At 42.0% G+C, this 12,720-nt stretch overlaps 2 protein-coding genes across 6 annotated transcripts in view; both read right to left on the minus strand.

Moving 5' to 3' along the window:
• Positions 1-5,264, minus strand: part of arhgap46a (Rho GTPase activating protein 46a) — a 32,383-nt gene extending 27,119 nt beyond the window's left edge. For both annotated transcript variants that reach the window (XM_080026981.1, XM_080026980.1), the window contains exon 1: positions 5,132-5,264. In XM_080026981.1, the coding sequence (XP_079883107.1) occupies positions 5,132-5,145 (14 nt within the window). In that variant the 5' untranslated portion in view covers positions 5,146-5,264. The remainder of the gene's footprint in view (positions 1-5,131) is intronic.
• A 934-nt stretch (positions 5,265-6,198) lies between these two features.
• sulf2a (sulfatase 2a) overlaps positions 6,199-12,720 on the minus strand; it is a 34,509-nt gene continuing 27,987 nt past the window's right edge. For 2 of the 4 annotated variants that reach the window (XM_080026989.1, XM_080026990.1), the window contains exons 8-21: positions 12,476-12,604; positions 12,010-12,066; positions 11,763-11,892; positions 11,098-11,305; positions 10,429-10,693; positions 9,665-9,761; positions 9,458-9,552; positions 9,320-9,379; positions 9,059-9,225; positions 8,742-8,884; positions 8,454-8,562; positions 8,329-8,362; positions 7,842-7,895; positions 6,199-7,461 (exon numbers count right to left, since the gene is read on the minus strand). In XM_080026989.1, the coding sequence (XP_079883115.1) occupies positions 7,431-7,461; positions 7,842-7,895; positions 8,329-8,362; positions 8,454-8,562; positions 8,742-8,884; positions 9,059-9,225; positions 9,320-9,379; positions 9,458-9,552; positions 9,665-9,761; positions 10,429-10,693; positions 11,098-11,305; positions 11,763-11,892; positions 12,010-12,066; positions 12,476-12,604 (1,579 nt within the window). In that variant the 3' untranslated portion in view covers positions 6,199-7,430. The remainder of the gene's footprint in view (positions 7,462-7,841; positions 7,896-8,328; positions 8,363-8,453; positions 8,563-8,741; positions 8,885-9,058; positions 9,226-9,319; positions 9,380-9,457; positions 9,553-9,664; positions 9,762-10,428; positions 10,694-11,097; positions 11,306-11,762; positions 11,893-12,009; positions 12,067-12,475; positions 12,605-12,720) is intronic. The other 2 variants (XM_080026991.1, XM_080026992.1) reach the window with 2 other exon arrangements.

The raw sequence follows: 12,720 nt of genomic DNA on the forward strand, positions 1-12,720 counted from the left end.
TTGTTGAATATATTCAAAAAACTGTTGTAATGAGAGAAGGTAAAATTTACTTTTTTTTAAAACGCTGACATATGATTGTCGACTGTTTTCTGGCACCTTGCAGGAATTTAAAGTAGTTAATAATCTGTCCCAACTAACTGACTACGCTGAAAGAAAGAAAAAGACAGGCATAAAAAGAAAAATAAAGCCCTATTAAGGTAACATGTCCTAAAACAGAGTAAAACCTTTTCTATCTACTGTGCCCTTACATCCGTTTCCTCTTTCCCTCCCACCCCTCAGCAGCAGTTTTTAGTGTCCATTTCTCGCGCGTCGTGTGCTGACACTGGCAGGCAAATTTGGGGGTCGTCTTTCACCGTGGGACACGGCAGGCGAGGCATGACAGAGCCAGCCTTGTGTGATCCGACCCAGGCTCCGAGGTGGCCAAGGAGGGGAAGAGCGGTAAAGCACTCAAACAGCCGGGCATCAGCATGCCTGGCAGAGAGAACCAAGCTATGATGGGAGGATAAATATGAACAGAGTGGGAGTCTCCTGAGCTACCTGTCACCTGATTCACTTTAAACAATCTTGCACAGATAAGACGCTAACAAGCCAGTGACACTGGGTGTGATGTTTTGTTATGACAGCAATGATCTGAAAAAACAGTCGGGGAATGAAATACACCGGCAGATTTTGACACTGCCTTTCAGCCAATTCCTGTAATGTCAATATACAATAATTCTCCCCTCCATAGGAACTCTACAACAAGAAAACAAAACTAAATAAATGAAGTAAATAAACTTCAGGCCAGTGTCTGTCATCATGTCTATATTCACCTGAGAACAGTGTGATAGGCTGTTTTGAGTCACTAGAATACTACCTATTACTAACACAGCAGGAACCAGATGCTCCGGTTTGGTCTAGGTGCTTTAGGTGCATAGTGTGTGTCATTGTTGGACTTTGAAACCTTGTTCACAATGCCAAGCTGTACACTAAACTCGGTATTCACCACAAAAGAATACAAAGGGCAATGATGACCACTTGCTTGTGAAAGACAAGAATGAACACACTGATCTGATTGAGCAGCCAGGAAAAATATTACATTATTATTGTTGCCAACAATTTAATATATTTACAAAAGTCTGTGGGCTCTTTTGGAATAGTAAAAAAGGTTACCTAGGCGACAAGAATGTCCTGTATGACTCACGGTCATATGCATTACAAAGCCTGTAAAATGCACCCCCCATTTCAACTTCTGTGATTCTGCAGAACAATGCAGACTATTGTCAGATCAATAGGCAGACTTCATTCTCTGTGTTGCCTTCACACAGGAGAGCCCAGCCAATCACAGCCACAGCGGGGAGGTGCTTGGGACATGTATACAAGGTGGGGTGACCTCCTTCAACAGCTGCCCTAATCCAGAACTAGAGACTAGTTTCCCTTCTCCATTGGCTGTGGATTAGACTGGATCTCACAAGGTCGTTCAGCCACCTTCAGAAAAGGCCAGCCTTTCCCATGCTGCTTTCCAACTTGCGATTTCACGTGGCCTAAGTGGATTCAGTCCTGGTAGCTGCCAAAATGTTCACCCCACGCTGCTGCAAACTGATACTTCATCGTGTGTCAGATAAAAAGTGCCTACCTCTCCATGGGTTCCAGCAGAGCATTTTTGTGTTGGCAGTCTTGAATGTTCCTTTAGATACCCTTGCTGTAATCCGCCTACAAACCTAGCGAGGAGAAGCAGCGCTCTGTGATTTCTGTATGGAGAGTATTGTCTTGTCCCATCCGTCCTCTCTACTCCCATGAATGCTGGAGCTTTCAGCAGAAATGCTGGGAACTTCCGGCCCCCTTATTGCTCCGCTGAACAGTCCCTGTCTGTCTGAGAAGAAACTACTCAGCAACAGGGTCAATAAATTCCCTTTTATAGTTGGGAGGCCTGACCAAACAGAAGTCCCCGTCCTTCCTTAAAAATCCACCCCCTTTCCTTAGCTGAAGAGCACATGGGGATTTTTGAGGTCAGATAAGACTTTGGACGAGAGTGAACATGTGCAGGAGAGACTGAGGACAGGATCAGGGTGTTTATCACATACAGGCTGGCCTTTCTGTCCAGAAAACCAGCTGTCAGAGTGGGAACAATGGGGTCACTTGTTCAAAACAAGAAAAATGAATGAACATGTGCGGGTGTAATTGTGATTAACTAACATGCACATTCATTGTCTAAGCTTTATCTTGTCAGATCATTTAAGGCTATCGTTTGTTATAAATGAGGACAAGTTCTGCGCAACCCTTTCAAAATAAACCCATTCAATCATGTCCATCTGCGTGCTGCCAAAACAACAACATCTATTAGTTTCTGACCTGCTAGCCTACCAGCACAAACAGTTTGTAACTTCATTTTAAGTTGGACGACACCCCTCCCCCCCTTCGGATTCTCTCCTGCTGACATGACAAACGAGGCCAGAGTCTAATCCCAGGGCAGAGTTACAGGGTTGAGATGGGGGTCAATGGTTTGCCGAGAAGCAACACAGGAAAGAAATGTCCAAATTGTCCTCAAGAGGAAGTGAAGGTGCAGACGGAAGCACCCTCTCCCTCTCTCCCCCCTCAGGCTTAGAAATGCAGAGCAGCCTGGTGGAGATGTTAACGCTGGATCTGCACGGGCCCGAGGGGAGGAGTGCAGTGGATTAGGGTTTAAGAGGCCATCGCTGGGGATCTCACGGTGTGTGTGTGTGTGGACGGATTAATATTTACCAATAACAACAGAGTTTAAGGTTGGGATAGAGGGAGAAAATGAATGTGAGGCAAACACATTTCTTTTCTTGCTGGACTTTCAGCATGCATTGCAACAACTCGCTAGGGTTTGGCGGTAATATCGTATCCTGGGGTCGTTTGAAAATGCTGTAAGTGATGACAGAGCTCCTGTAAATGATGTAGTAGGCCTAATTTGTCAAATAAATAACATGTCAAAAATGGACACAGCTGTTTAAAAGCGCTTATCATACTCCTGCATCATGTGGCAGCCTTTTCTCAGGAGGGATAATTAGAAATAAAAGTTGGCCAATACAAACAAATTGGTCCCAACATAAAATGCATACTGATTCATTGTGTATTGGATATTAAATATAAGAATGCAAATTAAAAAAACTTTACTAGTAAATGACATGCAGTGATTGTTTCCCTTTATTTGGAAGGTAGGTTGTACTGAGTTACAACGTGATGTGTTCAAGCACTGTTAAGTAAAAATGTGTAATTGGCAAAGGTAACTTCATTGTGATTAGTTCAATGTAATCTTTTAAAATATAGTGTTTCAGCCCATCTTGAGTGTGTGACCATTAGACAAGTTATGATCCTCCTTCAGTGCCAGTGAGTGATGATCAGCACTCTTAGCAACAGGTTCAATCTTGTAATTCCCTAAGAGTAAAGGTTCAGAATGTCAGCAGTCATACAGGTACCGATACATTTGTTTTGAGCAAATCACCTTAACCTCATTAGTGTCGCCATGGCAGTGACTCAAAGCCAGATGAAGTGTGTGTGCATGTGCACGTGTGTGTGTGTGTGTGTGTGTGTGTGTGTGTGTGTGTGTGCAGAAAGAGCACTGATCTAGTTTAGACACCTGGGAAATAAGATGTAGAAGACGTTAAATTCAAAAATATATATCATCGATAAGAAAAGAAGAATCTACAGTCATTATGTCATCAATTTGTTACAACCCAACACAGGCCGTTGTCACTGGAGCACAAGCTTCAAAACACTTCTGCTGGACAGGCAAACAAACTTTTCTATTGTCAAATTCTCAAAAGGATGAACATCCTGCTTTGTTCTTGTCAAAATACCTGATTTTGTTTCATCTGTCATGTCTGTCCACTGCTGTAGGCTAGCAGGGCAAACAGTGAGACGACATCCTATTGTCATTTCTGCTCCTCACGTTGACAAGCCCAAATGAACGCGAGAGAGGTTTTAGGGGAGTGAGCAAACACCAAATGGGCTACTTTATTTCTTGTCTCGTCACCCTGCCTTCTCGGTCTGAAGGCAACACGTCTGCAGAAAGCAACACCAAGCAGTCATCAGATGAGCACCAGCTGGCAGGGGGATGGTGACATTGCAGCACCTAGAAAGCCAGGTCGGCGTGGCGTGCCACACCAACAGCTTCAGGCTATATATATATTTTTTTTTAAAAGTCTCTATAAATCACATGAGACTTGGCGGCTGGGTTGTCAAACAGTCCACGGCATGGTATTAGACAGGAGGTTGATGCATAGGAGTTGGAATATTAAGACATGAACTATTCACATAACTTCAGCTTTAGCCATTACAAGTCATCAGCCATATAAAGTCATAGCAGTAAAAAGCATGTGGATCATGCCAAAAAAAAAGTTGAAGGAAAGTTTGAAAGCAACCAAAGCAGCTTATCCTATACATCTCGAAAGCTTTAAAAGGAGACTGTGAGGACTAAAGCAAACCATCTGTCTCAAGGAACCCGATGAAAGCTAAACAAAGTTTTAATGCACATCTGCAGTCAAAAGCAGATGCTGAAGAAATGTAACATGTGTGGAGATCAAACCAGTTGCTAGAGCCCCAGATAGGATACCTTCCACCAGTAAAAACCTTGCCTTCCGTTCAGGTTATTGCTCTCTACCACAACAAACACTTCATTTGTCATTAGTAGAGCAGCTTTGGGAAACGTCTAAAGATAGATCTCCCACGCGGCTGTAGCCAACGTTGATTTAACTCATTAAAAAAGGGAAAACTTTAGCTGAAGTGTCCGAACTTGTCGCACAGTCTCCCACGGTAGCCCACTGTGCTTGCAAGCTACACTATATTTCAAATGTTAACTGCCCACCGCTGAGTGCTGTAAATAACACAGCAACACCACCAGAAAAATATCAGATCAAATTCAGTTTTAGAAAAAAAAACTTTTGAACGCACGTTAATATTAATGAGTGTTCATGCCATTTTTTCATTTGAACAAACATTGTAGCTTCTAAACTAACTACAAACACCGTAAAGTAGCTTAGTCTACTTGAACAACGTAATATCCATTGAGTGGCGTGTTCTGTTCTGTCTGTGGCGGGGTGATAGCGAGGCAACCGAGCTCTAGCTTCGAAACTTTCTCTACCAACGTTTGTATCAGCTTTAAATTACAAAAAAAAAGTTAACTTACCTCGTCTCGGCCATTTTTTTCACATTGTAATGTAGACGTCAATAAACGAGAAACGGTGTATGGTAGCTGGTGTCGGGAAGAAGGTGAAGTTTGTGAGCGTAGCGTAGTAGCCTACAGAGCGGACTGTGTAGCGAGTGCGGGACGGTCCTCCCGGCGGTGAATCAGATATGGAGTCTCCGCCTCTGCACGTGAGTCATGGGTTGGGATGGGGGTCATCCAGTCTGCACCCCTCGCCCCTCCACTAGCTGGCTAGAAGAGCATTGCGCTAACCATGGGCGAAACATTTTTAGTGTCTCAGTTTGGCTGAATAAAGTATCGTGATACGCTGTAAAACTGTGACCCAGTGCATCCATCGCGGTCTGCCAACTTTTTCTCGTAGTTGGTGGAGCGAGAACAGTAAAGTCCGGGCTTCCAAGGTTGTCCCTCTTGTTTTTGAGAGTTTGTTATCGTTTGTTACAATGGAATAAAATAGTTTGTTAGGCTAAATAAAGGCAGACCAGACCCCTATTGTTTTTTATTGAGTCTTTATTTTTAAAATATGTGCTTGCTAAAAAGCCACTCAGAAAAGAAAATAAGCCTACCAGGACAGCACGGTTGCTAAGCGACCCAATGGTATGAGACATAGGACTACTTTAATTTAAGTAGGCCTATTCATATAGCCTATTTCAATATCATATCAGGAATAGGCTACGATAAACTCATAGGCCTATTCAACGTATTCTAACCAGACTCAGCCAGCCTGATAGCCAAGCAAGCAAGCTACATTCTCAATGATAACAAGTCTATATTTTCACTAGCCTAGGCCTAGGCTATATGTTGTTGTGAGTGACCGTTCAGAGCTACATCGCCTGCTCGCCCTGGTGAAGTTAGAACGTGGACAAGCAGACAGAGACACCTGCTGGACAGGAACACAAACCACCATACAATGTCAGAATAAAAGTAGGGTCATTTTTATTATGACCAAACAACACTTTATTCACAATCAATATCAGCACTCAGGTCTATGGAAATATTTGCCAAATAAAAATACAAAATCAAAGAAGCTAACAAAGGCAGCTTAAATTCACATCAATTGGCTATTACAACTTTGTGCCATTCCTCTGGTAGGCTACACAGAGTTGACGACCTAAACTATCCATTAAATGTACATGGAACGTCTGTTCACAGTGAACCCTTTAAGTGCTTTTCCGATGTAGGCTAAATAAGGAAAGAACAACCACAAATCGCAGGCAATTACATTTCTGAAGCTACATTTCTCTTTAAGTCCATTTTGTCAGCTCATATCATACAATGAGGTCTGCCTCTTCAGTATTATAAAAAATATTGTAAACATTTATTAATTGCACAACATACATTCAAATACATACTGTACTGTAGGCTACAGCAAGATTTTACTTCTGTATTGTTATCCTGTAGCACCATTTATAGCAAGCTGGAAAACAACTATTTGGATACTTCTACAGTGTGGTATTGACAATACAAAGGATTAAAATGGCATTCACTAATGATGCATTCTGCCAGTGGTAAAATATTCTGGAGGTTTGGATTGTATCCTTGTGAAACAGTGGTAAGTGTAGGCCTATTCACCATGTGGCTGGATGTCGTTGAATCTCTAGTCACCCCGCATCTCACAGCTTTGTGGGAGATAATGATTAATAAAGAACAGATCAGCGTTAACATCAACTATAATACAAAAGATTATGGCGAATAGGTTGTTACCATTGGCTGTTTAAAAGTCAATACCACTTTCATGTGCGAACACGTTGGTGCAGAGAAAGAAAGTGTTTCACTTATCAGTATGCCACAGAGACATCATGAGGCCATGACTGTCATTGTGGAGCAGCAGAGGTGACATGTAACCAATCGTGTTTCCTTCCAGTCCCATATGAATTGAAAGAAAGCTGATTAAAGCTGATATATACTATGTACAAGCAGTATAGTTAGACTGAATGGCTTGTGGATACCAAACAGTCCTAGCCGATTCAGACCATCATGTTTATATTAATGTCAGCTGACATCTGGGAGTAACAGCAGATGGAAGTGAGAATGAAACATATGCAAAGGTAGAATTGACATTGGAGAGTCTTTAATCTTCCTCTCAAGTCCCATTATCTCCTCTGCCTGGGTGAGAGTTAAGAAGAGCAGCTCTCTCAAGGATGAACACCCAGATCAGTGTAGGGAAGTATCTCAGGTTATGGTCCATCTAAGTGTGGTCAAGGTCCGTGGGTTTGCCTTCACTCCCCCCTGCTCCTTCCTTCGCTGGAGGAGGCCCATGTGGTGGGTTGTTGGATGCAGGTGGTTAACCAACCCATCCTTCCCAAATCTGCCCTCTGTGCAGGAGAAACAAACTACTGTGAGTTAAATGTGCCACTTGAGGCCCTCACTGGAAAGCATGGCTACAGTTGTGGTCTGTTGGCACCAAAACTGTGAGGAAAAGTAAGAAATTACAATAACAGGAGGACTGAGAGAACATAACATAATGAGACGATGTCACATCTGCATTGCTTGTTTAAATTTGACTTGAGTGAGTGAATGAGAAAGAGGTTGGTTCAGCTTTGCAATGCAGATAAATGAGAGCTACAGAATTACAGTGAATAGGAGAGAGTGAAGCATGCAGCTCGGTCAGCTGACCAAGCTGAAAACATTTGGATGGATATAGGAGTAAAGCTTGGCTGACTACAAAGGAACAGATGGGGTACGACAAACTCACAGCGATTTGGAGGAAGGCTTCTTCACTTTTGGCCTCTTTCGACGATGAACTGGCCTGAATCATGCACAGCACGTATACACGTGCAGGGCAAATGCACGTGCATGGAGACAAACACACAGTTATAGGCATTTGCATACACACACGTACACAAACACCCCCACACGCACAGCAGAGACAAGCAATTAGGCTTTATTACCAAAAGGGATAGCAGAAGCTAATAAGCAGGCTTGCTTTTTGGTTCTCTTTGGCTTCTGCTTCTGCATGCTAAAAAGGCTTTGATCGTTACAGTAAAGAACCATGAAGAGGTTCCATTTCAGCAAAAACATCACGGCCATTTACTCCCCAGATGACTCGCAATGAGAAGAAACACAGCCAAAGACACACTAGGGAGGCTATAACCTCCCAGAGTTCAAGTTGTAACATGAATTCCAGCTGCAGTGTTTGTAAAAGTAATAAGTTTTGCTGTAAGAGGAAGAAGAACAAATACCTGTATTCACTGAAGTAGTTTCGCTCTTTTCCTCCTGAAAGGAAGTAGAGGTAACATTATTCCCAGTCTTAAATTACTGGAGACAGTAGGATCAATCATATTTGCCTTAGAGACTTTTTACTCACCCTTCTCTGGGCTGCATTGCTTGTGACCCTTGCATCCCCTTAAGTCCATGAGCTGTTGATGCAATGAATTCAGAGCATTGCGGTCGAGAGTGCTGACAGCGTTTATCAGCTACAGGAATAATATGGACAAAGTATCAGTAAGGTCTGTGGAAAGTGGAAACTCTGGAAAATCTCCGGAAAATATCGGAAAATTTGCACCCCCTTGTACACACATTATTTTATAGTTATTATTGGAAAGTTATGTATGCATGTGCCATGTTGTAAAGTGTGTCTCAACAAAGGAAATACCTGGTATGGGTCAGTGTTGAGGTCAAAATACTCCAGGAAACCGGTAGCAAATTCACAGAACATGAAGTTGTGAGTGTCATTGATGGTCCTTAGGCACCAATAGGTGTTATTGTTGGCACTGGTACATGCACAGAATGGACCCACTGAGGGAGGGATTGGGAGTGGGTAAGGAAGGGAGGGGTGAAAATGGAAAACAAAGGTTATTGTAACAGTCTTCCAAAAACTCATTTCTGTCATTGCATGTATGGAAAATCGTTAAATGTTCAAAAATATTCTTGAACTCTCTCTCTATATAGCTCTCTACAGTTATTTCTCACTTGTCCAGAAGGGGGGTGTCTGCCAGTGATGGCTGTCATGGGTGAAGCAGGTGAGGCCAGGCATGCTGCAAGTGTCGTTGTTTTGGAGCCTCTTGAGGAATTTACGGAGTTTCTTCCTCCGCTTCTGCTCCTTCTCTAGCCACTGACCCTTCAGCTTTGATTGCATTCTGATGAGAACAAAAGACATTCACTACAGTGAGATTGCAAAAAATCAATGGAGAATAAATGACGTATTAATTGTCAGACAATGTACATTTGTACCGGTGTGAGTGCACGCGCCCTGCCTTGAGCCTGAACGTTTCTTTATTCTTGATGAGATAGCTGTAAAGACAAATATCACTGTCACATATGTACTTAGATTTGAATGCAGGTGACGGCGGGGCTCTGACACATTCTCACCTGGGAGTGTCACACTGACAGTCCTCGGGCCGCACCTTTTTCAGGTGACCTTTGACCTCCCGCAGGTTCTTGATTTTGGTCTGCAAGGTTTCAATCTAAACACAGTGGAAACAAACACACAGAGACACAAAGCTTGTTATAAATCACTAAAAACATACAAGTTTTGAAAATGGAGTGAATGGAACGATGAAGTGACCGTAGCACAACCTCATGCTCTATGTGCAGTTTGTGATCTTTCCATGCTTGAAGAGATTTGTAGAGGCCTCCATCACATTTTACGGTGTCATTCATAAGAATCGAGCACCTGCAAGATACAAAAAAACATAATAAAACCATTGATAAAACATTTTATTTCTTATTCATTGGTTTTTCCAACTTACATTTTACAAGATGTTGCCCACAGGGAAAATGCAAATAGCTAATAGTGATGTATGTAGATTGTGTACTGAAGATGTGAAAGATATCATTTATTTTGGTATTGCCCCTTTCAATATAATTTGGGGCTTTCAGGATCACAATGCATTACTTAATAGTGTTGTTCTGATTGGCTAAATATATATATATATATATTATATATCTAAAGACATTGTTATTGAGTTCATTTATTTCTTATCTTAGGAATTATTATCTACAGGAAATAATCATTTAGAAAGGCAAAATTAAAAAATGTGATGTTAACAAATGAGGTCTTGTTATCCAAAGATTATCTGACTATTTTCGAATGCTTTATACTTAAGTCCTGCAATACAATATAATTTGTAATTGTAATGATTTTGTACATTTATGTGTATGTATGTATGTATGTATGTATGTATGTATGTATGTATGTATGTATGTATGTATGTATGTATGTATGTATGTATGTATGTATGTATGTATGTATGTATGTATGTATGTATGTATGTATGTACTTTTTTTTTCTATCACCAAAAACATTGTACATGAATACAGGCAGATGTACATATTAGCACCTGTAAGTGACTTTAAGAGCAGGAGGTGGTGTGAGTTTATAGCTGGAGGTGGGTGTAACTGTAACCCCCATGCCACTGAACTCTTCATCCTCCTCCTCATTCCCCGCTCCTCTGGTCCTGTTCCTGGAGCCCAGGGGCCAGTAGCTCTCCTCCAGGTCTACTGCATACAGATCTCCATCCAGCTCAAACGATACAGAGCGGGCCCAGCGCTTCCTAGACACTACCTTACTGGATTTTATCTCTGAATAAGAGGAGACAGGGGAACCTGGATCAAATCAAAAAATAGGGATTTGTTTTTTGATACTTAAAATGATTGATCTGTGGTGATAAAGTGAAGGCCGGCAAAGAATATTGATGATGTACTGTAAATGCAATTGGAATCATATGTGATGAATAATTTACAATGTTTTGCTCGTTCAAGGCCCTATGAATAAAATGGACATTTGTTCGCTCTGTTCCACCACTTGATGGCAGCACAGACACACATCCCCCTCACCCCACGAATACTTAAAAAGCTGGTTATTTCAGCTTGAGAATATTGTCCCTGTTTGGCAAGGCTTTGTAGGCTACTACAAGGACGTTTCAAAGTAAAGGAGTCCGTCTGAACAGAATGGCATTTATTAATAACTAGCGGAACAAATGTACATGTGGGAGACAAGACCAACTTACTCTTCTTGGTGAGCAGCTTCTTCCTCTTCAGGACGGATGTTTTGAAGCCCACATTGCCGCAGTTACATGTGTCTGAGTTGGACGTGGGAGAGAGCTGAGAGGCACCGCGGGCCATCAGAGCCTGCATACGTGGGGCATAGAGACTGGCCATGCCCTTGCACTTATACAGCCTCAGCTTGCCAGTCGGGTCCTCCACACACTGCCACTTCTGAAACAAGGCAGAGGGACATTTTGTGGGGGGTCCACTAGTTTGTTAAATGCTGCCATACTCAGAAATATAGAGAGTTTTGTGGAGCTGATAGGCTGAATAAACTTTGTTTCAACTCATTTGGCGATGGCTTGAATGTAACCCACATTATATTATATAAAAAAGTTACACACTATAGCCTCAAAATGTTCTATATGGGGTTATGTTCAAAATAATTAACATGTTCATTTAATGGTGCTAAGCAGAACCCCTTAAAATGCAACACACATACGGCTTATACCCAGCACACTTCATTTTGAAGGATTAAAAAAAGAGGCTTTGATGTCAAATTGAACCCCGAGATTACATTGACTGCAAATTGTAATCAGTAAATTGTCAACCATCAACTCAATTATCATTCAGCATGAGCAACACTTAGACTTCAATAAGCTCTCCTTAGCTCCTGATAGTCAGGTACCTGTCCTGGCTGCTGGCAGGAGGTCTGGTACTCTGCTTTCTGGCACAGATCCATAACCCGCCGATATTTTGGAAGAAAGTTCTCCTCCTGCGCCATTTCCTTCCCATCACCTCTCTTGTGCGGAGGCTTCCTGAAAAACACATCAAGTTTTTTTTTAAACCAACCAGAGACAAGGAGTCTGATGTCATAAGAAGACAATGCCTGGAATAAGAACACATCCTGAAAAAGGTCAATCAATTAAACATACCCCCTCTCCACCAGGAAAGAATCTCTCCATGGTTTACCCTTCCTGTTCAACTGGAACCTGGAAAATGAGTGAAAAGAAATCCTGTCAGACCACTCCGTGATATTTTCAGTGAACACACACACACACACACACACACACACACACACACACACACACACACACACACACACACACACACACACACACACACACACACACACACACACACACACACACACACACACACACACACACACACACACACACACACATATTTTCAAATGCCATCCTTGTACAGCGCTGGAAAAAGTGTTGTTATTTGAACTGCAGGTTTCATTGTGTCAAAGGAAAACACCAACAACAGAGATTTATTAAAACTTTACAAGGTCCAGGCAAATTACTTTTTGGCACGTAGCCACCTAATCTGCAACATTTTAAATGCCATTGTTGAAGTGTCAGGACAAAATAATTAAGGGTGCATGTTCACCTATTGACCGGCTTGTCTGTGTCCAGCAGCTTGAGGATAGACTTGCCGTCCATTTCTGCAGGAATATCAACACCAGCCATGTCCAGCATAGTCGGGGCCAAGTCAACGTTCAACACTATATGAGGATTACTGCAGGGAAGCAATGACTTAATATTTTTCAATTACTTTTGGTAGAAAATTTTTTCACAAGGCCATTCATTTCACACATATAATATTGGAACATAGCATCAACATATCAGAATATC

Source organism: Ammodytes marinus (genome assembly GCF_949987685.1).
Source record: "Ammodytes marinus genome assembly, chromosome: 4".
NCBI lineage: Eukaryota > Metazoa > Chordata > Actinopteri > Uranoscopiformes > Ammodytidae > Ammodytes > Ammodytes marinus.